Raw genomic sequence first — 18,400 nt, 5'->3', positions numbered from 1 at the left:
TCAGGTGTGCTGGAATTAAAAAAAGCTTGAGATAACAGATAATTTAAACATATAATGGGAACCGTTTTTATGAAGAAAATGGAAAATTGTGAACAGTCTCAAAATACAGTCTTATTGATACGATATTTTTTAGCTTCAAGATTATAGAGTTGAGTACTATCATGTTTTTAGTGTCTAATTACTAATGATATTAATAGGAAGGTAATGTAATTCTATAGAAGATTAAAAATATATGTAGTTGTCTAATAAGATAGGTTTTGTTTTTATGACTCATAATTTTTAAATAAATACCTCTTATGTAACTTTAGCCGAGAGGAGTGATTTCCATCTCAGTTGCATGTCATGGTTATTTGGTAGAATTGGTAAATACAGATTTTTAGTCCCCACCTCCAGAGATTGTTTTAGTTGCTCTCAATTGTTGTGAGCAAGCTGGTGGAGAACCATTGACCTAGCAGAGCGTCTTTTCCTTTGATGAATTCTGGAGTGAAAAACTATTTTTAAAGACAGTCTATTTGCAATATAAAGTTTTAAAAAATCAGGCAAGATTGCTAAAAATAAACAGTAAAGAATGTATGAAAAGAAACATTCATTTCCTATATTTAAGATAGCCATTGTAAGTCTTCTAGTTATGTATTTTCCATACATGTAACAAATAACTTTTTTTTAAAAATTTATGCATATAAGAGCTGGGGTACAGACCATAGGTGTGGGGGGTGAGAGGATTCACCAGAGACAGAGTGGGGAACAGAACAGGCAGACTGACTGAAATACACCGCTGAGGGGAGCAGCAGGCGAGACAGGAGAGGTCTGCCTTGCCATGTGGGTTTCTCCTTGGCCAGCCGGGGATCGAACTCGTGCTGCAGAGGCTGTGGATTGCTTCATAGTGTGGTGCTTAACCCCTTGCGCCACCAGGGAGGCCCTAACAAATAACTCTTAAACAGATGAAATCATATGATATGTACCTTCTTTGACTTGTTTTTACTTAGTTAATATTATCTAGATACGTAGAGAAATCCACTTCTCATAAATAATTTTGTCTAAAGATTACAAACAAAAACAAAGATAATTTTTGAGTGACTTGGCAACCAGAACTGATGAGATACAGATTGGGAGCAGTATTATTTCTGGTATTGTTTGGAGAATGGAATCATAGCACAGCCCTTCTGCCTCTTATCTCACTTTAAAGTAAACAAGCACACTACAATAATCCAGGCAAAACTAATTTAAAATGAAGCTTATGGGCAGCCTTGAATAGGGAAGAATTTTGAAAGTGTTTTATAAAATTGCCCAGGAAGAAGGGGTGTCTCTTGCCAGTGAAGCTGGGTGATTGTACGGATGGTATGCTTCAGTGTTTGTTTTTTTCACATTATATTTTTGAAATTTTGTACTTTGTTTAGCAAGAGCAAAGTCTCCCTTTGGCTTCCGCCTTTTATTGTTGCTCAGTTGTTAGATGCTTCTATTAGATAGGATGTTAGTGGGCCTCTAGGTATTCACATAGCTGTACAGCCCAGTCAGCTTAAGTAAAAAGGTGGTGCTGTTCGACTTCTGTCCTCATTAGTAGCCTGTTTTTCATCTAGGGCTCTTGAGCATCTGTTCTTGCTTTAACTGTTCCCACAGTTCTCTTCACCTGAACCTAAGCCAGTAGGTTTTCTGTGTTTGCCAGTAATGAGTAGGATCTTGTGCGGATCTGTTTACCCAAAGTAGACCAAGATCATCTGACGCCACATTCACTGACAGGGATACTGATCTATTAGGTAGTCCTAAATAATAAGGATAACATGAAACCTAAAGTAATTGTAGATATTCTAATCAGAATTCAGTATTTTTTTCCATGAGAAGTAGTATAACATTTTTAAAACACAAACACATAAGTTTGAGTTTGGGTAGTTGTTTTTGCTTAGTCTACCTAAATGATAATTGTAGAGTGGTCATTAAAAGACCATTTGAGATTCTATTTTAATTATATATATTTTTAAAATATCTTGGAGCTTTATAACATTAAATTTCCAATTTACTTTTCCTATTTATAAGTCATGCAAGTCAGTAGTGATGATAGTTGTTGAAATTTACTTAGTATTGCTATGTGTTAGGTACTGAGTTTGATATTTTTATATCATACCATTTAAACTTCCCTCAAAGCGTGAACGGTCACTGTTAAACTGAATTTTCTGGGATGTGCTTCAACAGAATTATTAACACTTTGCTTTTCTTTTCAGAGATGTGGTACTGGATCTTTCTCTGGGCTCTCTTCTCCTCTCTGTTTGTCCATGGTGCTGCAGGAGTGTTGATGTTTGTGATGCTGCAGAGACATAGGCAGGGAAGAGTAATCTCTGTGATTGCAGTCAGCATCGGATTTCTGGCTTCTATCACTGGAGCAATGATTACTAGTAAGTTGATTTTGATTTTGTTCAAGGACTTAATTTTATATACACTTATGGTTTGGGTAGCTTTATTTTTATAACTATTTTGTAGAGTATTTTTCAGAGAAATCATATTTCACCTGTGTTAATTGGGAAAAAAAAATCTCAGGGATACTTTGACAAAGGATGTATTAGATAAAGTATGGATTCAAACGGGGAAGCATCCCAAACCTTGCTCTGTGATAGCTGTTTGACCATATCCAAATCTAGCTTATTAGCCAGAAGTAGTTATCGGCACCAAAAATGTAACAATTTTTGAAAGGAGCGGCTTCCACCTCTAAATTGTCCTGAACCAAAGATATGCTAATGCTCGAGGAAGGCAAGAAGGATCCAATCTTCACCCCTTGGAAGATTTGTGAAAGCTAGGAGCCCATTGTTAGATATTTTTGTGTTTTTTTCTGAGCAGACTAACTTACAACTTCAGGCAAAGTAAATTTTTATAAGAATAAAAGATGAAAACTGGGGCCTCCCTGGTGTTGCAAGGGTTAAGACGCAACTTATGAAGCAATCCGCAGCTACTGCAGCATGAGTTCAGGCCAGGGAGCTACCCACATGGTGCAGCAGACCTCTCCTGACTTGCCCGCTGCTCTCCTCAGCAGTGTACTTCAGTTATCTGCCTGTTTTGTTCCCCACTGTCTCTGGTGAATCCTCTCACCCCCCACACCTCTGGCCTGTACTCCACCCAGCACTTGTATGCATAAATAAATAAATCTTAAAAAAAAAAAAAGATGAAAACTGATGATGGCTTATTAGTTTGCTCACCACACTAGAGCTGGGTTCCCAGAAAATTTTACCCATGTTTATATTCCCCCCCTTTTTGGTCAGAATTAATCTTTGTTATATTCTTGAATAATATATTTTCTGTCAAAAGTCAAAGTCACTCTTAAAATCTACCTCTACTCACCTAAAGAGGTTTGTCAGTTCATTGTTTACCTTCTTAACTATTATGACTAGTAGCCTTTAACCCTTTGTTGCCCGCTTGGCTCCATAGAGTCTGCATAGAAACACTCTGGCTTACATTCTAGTTCTTGTTTCTTGTATGTATAAATAAATAAATCTTTTTCTTAAAAAAAGAAACATTTATTGGGAGATTTTAATTTAATCTTCCAATTGTTAGAGCATGACTGAGGGGCAACCAGGGACCCCAATTTGTTAAAGGCTGTTTGTTCTAAAGGGATCTGGATATCCCTGAGCACAAAGACAAAGAAAGCATGCTTTTTTTTTTGGCTTAGAAGAACTGGGGTATAGGCAGAGGTGTGTGGGGGTGGAGGGGCATGAGGATTCACCAGAGACAGAGTGGGGAGAAGAGCAGGCGGATCTACTGAAATACACTGCTGAGGGGAGCAGTGGGTGAGACGAGAGAGGTCTGTGCTATATGTGTGTTAACTCCCTGGCTGAGGATGGAACTCAGGCCACAGCAGTGATAGTGCTGAGACTTAACCCTTATGCCACTACGGAGGCCCAGAAAGCATACTCTTTTTTTTTTTTTAATTCTTTCTTTTTTTTTTTTTTTTTTTAAAGATTTATCTATTCATACAAGCACTGGGTACAGTCAGAAGTGCAGGAGGGTGAGAGAATTCACCAGAGCCAGAGCGGGGAACAGAACAGGCAGACTGACGAAGTACGCTGCTGAGGGGAGCAGTGGGCGGCAGGAGAGGTCTGCGCGCCATGTGGAACCCTCGCCTGGTGGCCAGGGATCGAACCGGCGCTGCAGAGGCTGCAGGTAGCTTTGCAACCCAGCACTCAACCGCTGCGCCACCGGGGAGGCCCAGAAAGCATACTCTTAATGTGATAGATCTATAATAGAATTGATGTGCTTAAGAGATGAAAGGATATTTCTAACAAAACTCTGAAAATTACACATCCCCATGTACACAAATGCCTAGCCAAACACAGTTGGCTTGTAGAAGGCCTGCTGAGGCCTGAAAGCCTGCCACAAGTTCTTAGATGACCACCTTGCTGGTGGGGAACAGCAAGAAAGAAGGCAGGTCTAGGACAGAAGGAAAAATACAAACATACAAATCAAAATAACAGCTGCCATTGTGTCTGCCTCCCCACATGTCTCTTACTTATGTCTCGCTCTTTTTTTTTTTTTTTAAGATTTATTTATTTATGCATATAAGACCTGGGGTGCAAGCCAGAGGTACGGAGGTGAGAGGATTCACCAGAGACAGAGTGGGGAACAAAACAGGCAGATTGACTGAAATATACTGCTGAGGGGAGCAGTGGGTGAGACAGGAGAGGTCTGCTCTGCCATGTGGGTTAGCTCCCTGGCTGGGCATTGAACTCATGCTGCCATGGCTGTGGATAGCTTCATAGTGCTGCATCTATGCGCCACCAGAGAGACCCTTACCTATTTGTCTCTTCCAAGTCTCCTACATGTCTCTCCTCCTATGTCTCTTCCAAAGCTCCTTTTCAGCAATACCAGGGTATAAGGTTGCAGAAGCAAAAGCCTCTGAGCCTGCATTATTTTTATATATACGCACACCCCACATACACACACATACATACACACACACACGCATAAAGCATAGTTTTATATATACTTTCTGGGCCTCCCTGGTGGCTTAGGGGTTAAGTCTCAGTGCTATTGCTACTGTGGCCTGAGTTCCATCCCCGGCCATGGAGTTAACCCACATATGGCACAGAGACCTCTCCTGTCTCACGCAATGCTCTCCTCAGCAGTGTATTTGGATTTAAGTGGAGCTACTTAACTCCACTTCCAGTTCCCAGTAGCTCCTCCAATCAAGAAGTGTGGTTCATGGCTTACAGGGCCTTGTAGTCCAAGGTGGCTGCATGTAAATCGGGGAGAGGAAAATAGCACTTCCCAATACTTTTATTCATTGTGCCTTTGTTAGATGGTTCAGAGTGCAATTAAACAGTTGTGTTTAATTTCTGGCAAGCAAAAAATCAAAGTCAGTTATAAGGAAATGAGAAGAACAAAAGTTATAGATTGAAGCAAACCCCAGTTCAATTGGCAGGAGTGCAGGCAGCAGCATGAAACATGAGAAGACTTGTAGATGTCAGGCTAGAAGCATCTTCAGCTATTGTGAGGAAAGGCAGTGGTATCCTCCTTTGCAATCTGATCTCATCAGATAGTCAGGAAAACAGTAACTGTTATGTTTAGGCACACCATCTTGGTAATTTTTCTGAAATTGACAAATTTTCTATCTCCAGTTTCAGAACAGGTAGTTCAGTTTCAGCCCATCCAAGTCAAAAAGATTGGGAGGAAAAAAGTTGGAAACCTTAGTTTGGAATATCAGAACTGGATATTAGAAAAATTTAGGATCCATTCAGTTTGCTGGTAGGAATGCAAACACTGAAAAATAATTAAGAGGATCAGAAAGTGATGTTCAAAACCAGATATGTTGTTGAATCAGTTTTTTTTTTCCTTCAACTCTCCAATTCTACCAAATACAGTAAAATTTTGTTTTACTGTTAGTCTAGTTCTAATAAACTTGGCCAGTTCTTTTGCATAAGCACAGTATGAACAAAATGTAATCATGCACTTTCTTAAAATCTATCTTGTTGGAACTTCTCATAAGAAATCTTTTTTTTAAATATTTATTTATACATACAAGAACTGGGGTACAGGCCAGAGGTGCCAGGGGTGAGAGAATTCACCAGAGTGGGGAACAGAGCAGGCAGACTGGCTGAAATACACTGCTGCAGGGAGCAGTGGGGAGTCAGTAGAGGCCTGCTGAGCCAAGTGGGGAGCTCCCTGGTCACTGGGGGATCAAACTTGTGTTGCAGAGGCTGTGGATAGCTTCATAGTGCTGTATTTAGCCCCTTGCACCACCAGGGAGGCCCTCTCATAAGGAATCTTTAGTTAAACTCTTAATGACCTCTCAGAGTTCAGGACCATGCCAAGGTCTCACCATCACTGCTTGCTTGTCTGTGTCTTTCAGTAAGTTCCTTTCTTCTTGAGTCCCCCACCCCCACAAAATGTGCTGAGATTTCTGAGTCTACCAAGTGGTGATCCCTGAAAGCAAGATATCAGCCTGTCTTTTCTTTAAAGACTGAAGTCAGCCTAGACTCACTCCTGAAAGCAGATTGGTATATTCTAGCCAAACCCCCAGGAATACAAACATGTTTTCCAATAGCTTATTAGGGTAAAAAAAAGCATTTTATTGGGTTTATGCAAATATATTACCATTACAAATGTAAACTTAAGGAAAGTTTACATTTTTGGGGTATCAGGGGAAAAAGCACACCTTTCAGTTCTGCTCACAAAAAGACTGAATTTGCCATCGCTGCAGATCATGACTCAGCTCAACAAAAATAAATTTTCTGGAGAAAGCAAAACAAAAAACTACTATTTCAAATAGTCATGAGAAATATTAGTTCATAGTGTATTCATTCCCATGTAGGAGATCTTGATACTAAGTTTTTTAAGTCCAGTTTTCTCCTGTAAATTCTTTAATTCTTTCCTTAGTTTCATGATAAACTGTATTTCCAAAGTATCTATCAGAGTCCTTTTCCTGTGAATTTCTCCGAATACAAGCAGAATAAGTAACTTCTGTGAATGGCAAAAGACTTTAAAATAACCATATAAAATTTGATGATACTGCGGTTGACAAGGAAGTTTGCCTAATTTTGTGACACACAGTATTTCAGAATAACCGGAACTAACCAGTAACATTTCATCAGAACAGACTTTAAGAAATTTCACTTAATTTTAGAATAATCTTATTTATTTAAATACATGCCAAAATACCCAGGTTGGACCAATTTGTTTAATATTTCTCTTTCACAAGGACAGTTTTATGGGTGTCTTAGGAGTCCTTCTATGATCTTCCATATATTTTTTTCTTTCAATTAATTACTATTTGAGAGTTTTGATATCAGGAAGGTTCTGTCACGGACTTAACATACTTGCAGAGACTTTGTAAAGTAAGGGTAAGTGACTTACCCTTATATTGACAAAGATTTAAGAGCAAAATATATCTCAGACAAGACTCAGTAATGCTAACTATCAATACATTTCTTTCTAGCTAACCTGAGGCCTTAAAGTACCAAAGTGTAAATTATTTAACAGTTCACTAAAAAGATGACAGCGGTTAAAAATTTTTTGTTCCTTAAGCAGATAAAAAAATTAAAGTTTGGTTTTCGGTTTCACATAAGTACACTACTGATATTAAAGCTTAGGTAAACAAACAAACAAAAAAAACCCTTGTGAACAGGTCATTTTTATCCAGCTTGGCCATATAAAGGTCATTTTTTTAAAGATACCTCTCTTAGATCATCAATACTTTCTTTGGCTTTTCCATCTTTGATGCCATTCTAAAAACCATTTTCATCTTGACATGCAAAAAGTATCACTGTTCTTTATGCCTTTAAAAACATACATTCTGTCTCCTCACCTAGTTATTTCCATTAGCTTTAATTTTATATATTAATTAACCTCCTAACCCTTACAACCTTTGTTTCCTAATTTCTAGTTTATAAGCATTTGTAAAACATAACCTGTTTACATCATTGTCCCTTTACATTGAAAGACTTAGATTTAATTTTTAGACATGATTCAGTTTTTTTAAAGGTGACTTAAGACATTTTTACTCAGACATTAAATTCTTTAGTTCTCTTACATAAGGGCTTGAAAGTAAATCTAAAGTTCAGTTATTATTATTCAGTGAACTCCCATTGTCAAAATAAAACCTCAATTACCATAAGAGATTTGAGAAATTACTTAAACAACAGTGAAGAACAGGTTTAAATGGAACTACTAATTGCAAAGTTATAGAGACAAGTTTACCTTTCAGCTGACATTTCTAACTTCAGGATGCCATTGCTAACTTAAGGTAATTTTGATGTAAACATAGCATAAAAGTATAACATCCAGTATTATGGTTTGAAGGCATGTATGCTTCAAATTAACCCATTAAATCTTGAATAGTTCTCATCAAAAAATCCTCAAATTGTAATTTTTTAAAAACTATTTTGGACAGTTTGTACTATATTTCAGGGTTTAGAATTTATATAGGCATCATTTAGAAACCAGTTGTAAAATTTTAATAGTACCATTGAGAGGTAAAAGGCATGAAAGAAAAAAAAATAGATATATGAATAAAATGTGGGCCAGGAGAAAGCAGAGGCAGAACCAAAGGGTGGAAGTGGATCCCTGCAAACCTCTGTCATTAGCCATCAGCAAGAAACTACAGTCTGAAGCCTTGGTCCTAGAGAGCCCCATAGACAAAAATGGGATTTTTCTTTTGTAAAATCTTTAATCTCCTAGATTCTTGTAACTTTCTCACATGCACATTACCTCTCAGAGAGCAAAAGTTAGGTATGCACATTGCCTTATCTGTGAATTGACAGATGTGCCCCCAAAATGATGCCATGGAAAAGTTCCTTATTTCTGCCTTGTGCTTATCTCAATGTACCCTCTTTTCCTTGCTGCTTTCCCTTTCTTCCCCCTTCACACATTATAATTTGCACTCCTAAGAATGACTCTTGTACTCCAAAGAAGGTAGGGGCCAAAAACTTGCATTACAGTTTCCTAAGGGCAGGGTTATTTTTTTCTCTTTCCTTACCACAGTTATATATTTTTTAAGACTACATTTGGGGCCTCCCTGGTGGCACAGGCAGTTGAGTGCAGCGCTGTGAAGCTGTCCACAGCCTCTGCAGTGCCGGTTCAATCCCTGCTGGCCTCGGAGCAACCCACACAGCGAGCAGACCTCTCCTGTCTCACCCACTGCTCCCCTCAGCAGTGTATTTTGTCAGTCTGCCTGTTCTGTTCCCTGCTTTTATCTCTGGTGAATCCTCTCACCCTCCTGTGCCTCTGGCCTGTACCCTGGCTCTTGTATAAATAAAAAAAAAAAAACTTAAAAAAAAAAAAAAGACTGCATTTGTAAGGCAAAGATACCCTATCCCCCCAAGAACTTGGGGTGAAGTGTGGATATTCTTTATTCATTGAACTGCAGTTTTCTCTAGGGAGATGTCCTATGAAAGATGGAAACTAAGAATTATTTTAATATATACTAGCATAGTATATGCATTTAAATCTTTAAATATGCATTTAAACCTTTAAGACCTCTAGGGACTAAAAATAGAACCATTTTAAAGGTAAGCAAAGAAAAGTCAGATAGTCTTCCCAAGGATTGGCAAGAGACATTGGATAAAGTAAAGTTTTTATTTCTGGTCAGTCATATTGAGACAAAGTCTGGTTCTCTGAAAGGTAAGGTAAGAGCCAAGGAATACCTTATCCAACCCTGTTATTTTACTTATGAAGAACACAAAAAGTAGATCTGTGGTAATGGCCCATGAGGACGATAGGAGGAGAGTTCTCATTTGTGTTTTGCAATTCCAATTAGCTCTTTCAAAAAAAAACCCAAAACAGGAGAGGTCTGTTGTGCCATGTGGGTAGCTCTCTGGTCGGCCGGGCATCAAACTCAAGCTGCCTTTAAACTTGAGGTTTTGAATTTAGCCTGCAAAAAGACACGTTTTGTAAACAAAAAAAGAGAGTCTCTTGAAGCCAATTGACAAGAATTTGTAAAAGCAAGGCCATGATCTTTGTTAAGACCTGATTTTACGTCAGGTTCCTGTACTTTACTTAAAATTTCTTAAGGTTAGCCAAAAAACATTTCTACTTTTCTGCAGTTCTCTTTTCTTTATTAATTCAATTTTTCCAATAAGAAATTTAGATTGAGAACCCTCTGAATTTCCACAAGTCCAATTAGCAAATTAAAAGTTTTTTTCAACCAACCAATTTTAGGGGATATTGATGGTGCTGATTACCTCAGTTCATGACCAACGTATACCTTACATGGGAGACATCTGGTTTTTTTTTTTTTTTTTTTTTTTTAAGATTTATTTATTATGCTGGGTAAAGGTCAGAGATGCGGAGGGTGAGAGGATTCACCAGAGACAGAGTGGGGAACAGAACAGGCAGATTGACTGAATTACACCGCTGAGGGGAGCAGTGGGTGAGTCAGGAGAGGTCTGCTGCGCCATGTGGGTTTCTCCCTGGCCAGCCGGGGATCGAACTCATGCTGCAGAGGCTGCGGATTGCTTCATAGTATGGTGCTTAACCCCTTGCGCCACCAGGGAGGCCCTTGGGAGACATCTTTTGAGTTGGAAAGTGTTCTAATAGCTTTTAAATGCTTGACCCATGCCCACAAGAGTTTGTGGCTTTGACTTCCAAGATTTCCTAAGCAATAGCTGTTAACTCAGTGCATATTCTTCTTTTAACACAGAAGACAGTGTCTAAAGATGGTAATTCCGTTTACCCAAACCTCAAGATTAAAAACAAACAAACAAACAAACAAAAAAAACCAAGCAAGCATGGTGAGTAGGGCAAGATTTGGAACCCAAATGTCCTACCCACAAAATAGCTCAGAACAGTTATCTAACCTCAAATCAAATTTAACAATTGATCAAACAGCATACAACACATAACGTGAACAAAGCATGGCCCACGGGAATACGAAAACAGTATGTGGATCATTTAGTAAAAGTCTGAGAAGCCAGAATTCATGAGACTGTATCCTCTGACTAATTAGGGTCCTTTTTTTTTTTTTAAAGATTGATTTATTTATGCATACAAGAACTGGGTTGCAGGCCAGAGCTGCAGGGACTGAAAGGATTCACCAGAGACAGAGTGGTGAACAGAAAAGGCAGACTGACTGAAATACACTGCTGAGGGGAGCAGCGGGCAAGACATGAGAGGTCTGCTGTGCCATGTGGGTAGCTCCCTGGCTGGCTGGGGATCGAACTTGAGCTGCAGAAGCTGTGAATAGCTTCATAGTGCTGTGCTTGACCCCTTGCACCACCAAGGATGCCCTAATTAGGGTCCTTTAGTTTTAAGTATTCAAGTTAGTTTTGAGATAGTCACAGTCATTCCATTTTTTTTTTTATTTCCCTTGAGCCTGCTTTTCTATATTGCATACACAAATATATTAGAGTGAGATCTCTTTAGTAATGTCCTCCCATTTAGGGAACCACTTGCAAGTCCAGGGTGCGCCTGAGTTAATTTGAGCTGTAAAATACTCCCTTAACCTAAGCACTAGCCTGGAATTCCATACCTCCTCTGGGAGAGCAGAGGGTACCTGCCTTACCTGAACAAGCTGAAACAATTTTACAATAAACTCAAGAACCATTGACCATGAACTTGGAGGTCTGAGATCCAATAAGAACTCGCCCTCACCCAGGCTGGACTCAGCCACCACCCTGAGGGAGCTAGATGGGCTTTCAAAAGGCCCACAGGTAATTAGGTATATATTTTCAGTCCTCTTACTGTTCCAGGTGGTCTCAGGCAGACCTTTGGGTCCCAGTTGTGGTTGCCAAACTGATAACTGAGAAACGAAATCTCAAGAACACTTAGTTTATTAGATGATCAAAGTGAAAACCAAACCTGGGAAGCAGCCCAAACAAACTTTATTCTGTGAGAACTGTTCTGTCAAACACAAACTCAAATGTAACTTATGTAGCCAGAAATAGTGAGTTATCATCACCAAGAATGTAACTATTGAAAGGAGGGGCTTCCAGCTCTAAATTGTCCTGAGCCAAAAAGATGCTGATGCTAGAGAAAGACAATATAGTATCTAATCTTCTCCCTTTGGAAGCGATGTAAAGGTTGGACCCTCATTAAATCCTATCTTTTGTTTTTAATCTGAAAAAGACTGACATCTTAAGGAAAAGTAGATTTCTACATAAAAGATGGACATTGTGAAAATGGCATGTTAGGTTGTCCACTAGACCCAGGGTTGGGTCCCTTCAAAATTTAACATTATGTTTACACCTAAAAGATTAAAATCAGTTCATTTATTCATTGAATAAATAATTTGTGTACCATGTGATGACTCGTTATGAAAGATTTTGTGGGGAAAAAACAAAACCTTGTAAAAATTGGCAAGGGTAAAGCACCTCATGAATATAGGTTCTGCTGTACAGGAGTTCACTCTTATCTAGTTAGGGGGAAATGTAGGTGCACAAATGATAGTGATAGTTCTCATTTTAAAAAGTGAAAATACCGCCAATTGGTCCTTAATAGTGTGTGCATACACAACAAAACATTGATAAAATTGCTCTTCCTTATATACAAATCATGACACATATCTACCCTGGTCACTCTGGAGTATGGAGCTCTTTGCAGGTTTTCAACTATGCTGTATTATATGCATTTCTTTCAAGGCTTCAGGTTCATTCCCTCTGGTCTGCTCAACGTTGTACTCAGGTCACAACTCCGGCTTTGGGTTCAAGAGTAAATTCTGGTTTCTGCTGTGTTTCTTGAGCCAGAGCTTAGTCGTATCCTGTTGAGACTGGAGGGTGCCACACCTGCTCTCTTAGTTTTTGTTTTGCCTGCAGCTGACTGCTTCTCTAGGCTACTGTTGGTTCTCTAACTGCCAGTTAAGAGTAGATGCGTACATTACCAATTCTGGTCTATTTTCATATGTCTGTGGCCCACGATTATCCCTAAATTTGTTTGGAGACTCTCGAAGAAGCTCTTCCTTTCTAGGTGGTCTTCAGCCCCAGGATCAGATGAAGACCTCTGTGAGTTGAAAGACCTCCCTTCTTTTGTGTCCAACAGTCACCTTTTCCCAGACTGATTGATATTCCTTGCCTTGAGAGGCAAGCCCAATTCCATATCACGAGGCATAGTTGTGGCAGGTATTGAATAGTCTATTTATTATTTGGTTTTTCTGTGTTATCTTTTTAGGTTTTTATTGTTGCTTTTGTTGCTACAGTTAGTCTGTAAGTTTATCAGATGATATCCATTTTGCTATAGATAAGGTTCAAAACAAGTACTCAGATTTACCTGAAGTACAGAATAAGTAAGCATAGTGGAGGAGTAGTAGATTCAGGTGGAAATATAGAATGGACATTATAGAAGATCTTGGAAGACAAACCTGAAAGTCTGAACTTTATTCTGCAGGCCATGGCAACCAAGTAGATATTTTTGAATGAAGTTGGCAAGGGGCAAAGCAGTTCAATGACAAAATTTATTTTGTAACTGGATATAGCATATATGTGAAGAAGCAAGAGAAAACTCAAAGAACTGGGACTTTATTTTTATCACTGCTGTATTCCCCTACAGTAAAACTTAATGCTCAAAATGCTGGTTAAATGGATGAATGCAGTGAAGGAGGGGGAGAGGAAGAAAGGACAGAAGAAAGTGGGGAGGCAAGAAGGGAAAGGCAGACTAAGGCATGAACTATAATCTGAATTTGAGGGCAGATCTGAACTAGAGTAGTGACAGGGATTGAAAAAAGAGTTGATAAAAGGACTATGCAGAGAAAAAAGACCCAAATTAGTTACTCATCATGTTGTCATACAGAGAGGCAGGAATGGGACTGCATATTGCATTTAATAAGGATCTGTTTTAACTGTGGCACCATGAACAGAGGCGGAGTGAAGAAGGAAGATCTCATTCAGAAGCCCTAAGTTGTATGTGTATATGTGTATTTATTGGCATGAATTCTTGTAAAACTTAGAGTGCTTGAGAAATACAATTTTACTTTCATTTCTCTCTAATAATGTGTGTGTATATAGCTACTTTAAATTCAATCAAGAATAAAATAAACCAGTGATTTTAAAATCCATGATGAGATTTGGAAACAACCCAAATGCCCAAAAATAGATGACTGGATCAAGAAGATGTGGTACATATACACCATGGAATATTGCTCAGCGTTCAAAAAAGATAAACACATGCAATTTGCAGCAACATGGATGGCGCTGGAAGGGATCATGCTCAGCAAAATAAGCCAGAAAGAAAAAGAAAAATACCGGATGGTCTCACTCATAGCAGGAATCTAGAAAACTTAAATAAGGGACCAGGAAAAAGAATAACTATAAGAAAGAAAATATCAAAATCAACAAATAACTATGAACAAGAGACATTCTACGGGGATTGGGGGGTGGAGGTGGGGAAAGGAGGGCTTGGGGTAAAAATAAAGGGGTGGTAATTGTATGGGGAATATAAAAATAAAATTTAAATTAAAAAAATAAAATAAAAAAATAAACAACAAAAAAATAAAATCCATGATAATGATGTATTTTAAAACCCTTATAAATGTAAGTCTGACACATTTTCAAGTAAAAATTTATATTCAAGTTCATAGTAAAACATTTATATTTCTTCTGGCCAATTTCCTGACCTGAAAACCCTTAAATTAACAAACTAGCCAATGTGAATATTTAACTATATTAATGCAATTCCTGAGGACCACAACATTCATAGCTGTATATTCAACTCAGCAAATGATTGCTGGATCACTTGTGAATATCACCGATTGTAGATACATGTCTATTATATGCTGCTACTTCTTAGATTTTTATTTCCAGAATAGAGTGATTTATTTTAATTTGCATTAATAGTTAATACCAGAATTGGATCAAACTGGGTCTCTGTCCACTGCCATTTTAGCAAGTCTGAAGATATCAAATAACATTTCATTATTTAATTTTCTTTTCTATGGTTACCAATGAGTTTGAATATCTCTTATTATACATGATATATTTAGATTTCTTTTTCTGCAAATTTCCTCCTTAAATTTTATGCTTTTTTTGTAGTTTTTGTTTTCTTTTTATTAAATTATAGATGTATATTAGAAACATTGGTCTGTGTTGGTTTTAATATTTGCAAATAACTTGTTTCGGTGTTTCATCCATGATGGTTATTATTGAGGAGAAATTTTTAATTTCTGTGTAATCATATTAAAGAATTTTGCCCTGTTATTTATAATTTAGTTTTATTTAAGAGGGTTTTGCCCACTCTGAGGTAAAAGATATTCTGACATATTTTCTCCTGTTAATTTTGTAGTTTTATCTTTTATATTAATGTGTTTAATTCATCTCTAGCAAGAGTCTACAAATAATTTCTTAAAAGCCATTGTAGTAAATATTTTAAACATTGAAACCAGAGATCTAATGTTACAACTGTTCAACTCTGCTATTATGTTATATATTGTTAAAAAAGCAATGTAAATAAATAGCATGACTTTTTCCAATAAAACTTTATTTACAAAAATATTTTTATAGCATTCAGGTCATAATTTGCCCCTGGTCTAGAGTCTACTTCTGTAGTTGGTATCAGATAGGTTTCAGGTGTATTTTGTTTTCCTCCCAAATAATAGTAAGTCAGTTTTTAATATACCAAAAAATTCATCATTTATTTGTAGTGGTTTGTAGTGGCCTGTTTTTTTTTTTTTTTTTTTTTTTTTTTTTGTGTGTGTATTATCTCCTTAAGTTACATGGATCTGTCTCTGAACTCAGTTCTGATTCATTAGTCTTTTTAACTATCTTTGTTGGCAGCAAGGTTACATTTTTTTAATCCCAAGGTTTTATAGTATGTCTTAATGTCTGTTAGAACGGGTACTCTCTAATTCCTTTTTATTTTTTTAAAGTTAACATAACTATTCTTGGAAATTTATTCTTTCATACTGTTTTTAGAGTGTATCTACTGAGTTCCTCAAAAAGAGTAACTCTTCTTTTTGTTTGGGAAGGATTAACATGTTAAATTTATCCAACTCAAAAACATATAAGGCATTTCCATTTCTTTAAGTTTAAAAATGTTTTCTTAGTAGGAGGGTTGTATGTTTTTTGTTAAGTTAATCCCTAAATTCATTGTATTATATATGGTTATCTTGCATGTGGTCTTATTTATTGCATTGTTTTGTCAGTGTAGAGAAATGCTGTTAAGGTCTGTAAATTAAGTTTATGAGAGATTAGAAAAGAAAAAAAAACCTGGCTCTGAAAGATAATACGATATATAGACCACAGGAAAACCAACTTTAAAAGAGACTTATGGTAGGAATGCAAAATACAGACTAAAATAGAATAACCACAGACCAAATAATAAAGGTAAGAAAAAGAATAAGAGAATTACAGAAATGACAGTTTCTTTGAACAGATCTATTTTCTGACATACAATAAGTAATAGAAAATATGAATAGGACACTAAGTAATTTTAAACACTTGAAATGTTATCTCCCAAAAGAACTACATGGTCCAAATTGGGCTTATAGAGGAATTCTACCAAGGAACATCTAGTTCCTATTTTATCCAAATTATTGTACAAAATGGAAATAGTAAAAGCTAGGGTGAGATCTGTTTTTTAACATGTAATCCTGATGCCAAAGAAGATAAAGACTGTACAAGACCAAAACTACACACACTGTAAATGTTCAATATCAGAAAGGAGTATGCCAATAAAACATTTATTGATACTAAAATTTCAACTTCATATAATTTTCATGTAACATGAAACATTCTAAAGAATAATTTTTTTTCCAACCACTCAAAAATATCAATATAAAAACCATTCTTTGTAGGCGTGTTGTACACAAACGGGTGGTAGGTCAGATTCAACCTGTGGATGGCAATCTGCTGGTGCTCTAACTGCACAAATTGGTGAACTCAACACACTTGAAATTATTATTATTTTTTTATATTTATTATTTATTTATTTTTTAATTTTAATTTTTTTATATTCCCCATACAATTACAACCCCCTTATTTTTACCCCAAGTCCTCCTTTCCCCGCCCCCCACCCCTCATAGAGTGTCTCTTGTTCATAGTTAATTTGTTGATTTTGATATTTTCTTTCTTATAGTTATTCTTTTTCCTGGTCCCTTATTTAAGTTTTCTAGATTCCTGCTATGAGTGAGACCATCTGGTATTTTTCTTTTTCTTTCTGGCTTATTTTGCTGAGCATGATCCCTTCCAGTGCCATCCATGTTGCTGCAAATTGCATGTGTTTATCTTTTTTGAATGTTGAGTAATATTCCATGGTGTATATGTACCACATCTTCTTTATCCAGTCATCTATTTTTGGGCATTTGGGTTGTTTCCAAAGCTTAGCTGTTGTAAATAGTGCTGCTATAAACATAGGTGTGCAGGTGCTCTTTGGAATTGATGTTTCTGTGTCCTCTGGGTAAATACCCAGGAGTGGAATTGCTGGATCATATGGAAGCTCTATGTTTAGTAGGTCCAGAAATCTCCACACAGCTCTCCATAGTGGTTGGACTAGTTTGCACTCCCACCAACAGTGCTGGAGAGTTCCTTTTTTCTCCACAACCTCGCCAACATTTGTTGTTGCTAGTTTTTTAAATATGTGCCATTCTCACTGGTGTGAGATGGTATCTCATTGTGGTTTTGATTTGCATTTCCCTGATTACAAGTGATGTTGAACATTTTTTCATATGCCTGTTGGCCATTTGCATTTCTTCTTCAGTGAAGTTTCTTTTTAGCTCTTCTGCCCATTTTTTGACTGGATTATTTTCTTTGTTTTTGTTGAGTCTCATCAGCTCTTTGTAGATTTTTGTCATCAGTCCTTTATCATTAGTGTTGTGTGCAAAAATGTTCTCCCAGTCGGTGGGGTTTTTCTTTGTTTTTGTTATTGTCTCTTTTGCTGTGCAGAAGCTCTTTAATTTGATGTAGTCCCAGCTGTTGATCTTTGCCTTCACTATCACTGCTTTGGGTGATGTGTCTGTAAATATGTCTTTGATGTGCATATCATGGAGTGTTTCACCTATATTTCCTTCTATGTATTTTATGGTTTCAGGTCTTATGTCTAGTTTTTTAATCCATTTTGAGTTGGTTTTTGTGCATGATGTTAGGTAGTAGTCAAGCTTCATTCTTTTGCATGTAGCAACCCAGTTTTCCCAGCACCATTTATCAAACAAACTTTCTTTGCTCCAATGCATATTCTTTGCTCCTTTGTCGAAGATTAGTTGACCATATATCTGTGGGTTTATTTCTGGATTTTCTATTTAATTCCATTGGACTGTGTGTCTGTTCTTGTTCCAATACCATGCAGTTTTGATGATTATGGCTTTGTAGTAAAGTTTGAAGTCTGGGAGTGTGATGCCTCCATTCCCTTCTTTTTTTTTCAGGAGAACTTTGGCTATTCGGGGTTTTTTGTGGTCCCATATGAATTTCATCAATAATTGTTCTATTTCTTTGAAGAATGACATTGCAATTTTTATTGGAATAGCATTGAATCTGTATATTGCTTTTGGTAGGATGGCCATTTTAAT

The 18,400-nt window shown here is 37.1% G+C and overlaps 1 protein-coding gene across 1 annotated transcript in view; it reads left to right on the top strand.

Annotated features, from left to right (window-relative positions):
* The window catches only part of TMEM170B (transmembrane protein 170B), a 43,708-nt gene that overhangs the window by 11,626 nt on the left and 13,682 nt on the right, over window positions 1–18,400 (top strand). The window contains exon 2 of the mRNA XM_037519223.2: window positions 2,217–2,387. Within this exon, the coding sequence (XP_037375120.1) occupies window positions 2,217–2,387 (171 nt within the window). The remainder of the gene's footprint in view (window positions 1–2,216; window positions 2,388–18,400) is intronic.

The sequence above is a fragment of the Talpa occidentalis genome, unplaced genomic scaffold (genome assembly GCF_014898055.3).
Source record: "Talpa occidentalis isolate TD23 unplaced genomic scaffold, MPIMG_talOcc4v2.1 talOcc4.2, whole genome shotgun sequence".
Classification (NCBI taxonomy): domain Eukaryota; kingdom Metazoa; phylum Chordata; class Mammalia; order Eulipotyphla; family Talpidae; genus Talpa; species Talpa occidentalis.
This window is presented reverse-complemented; position numbering and strand designations above follow the sequence as displayed.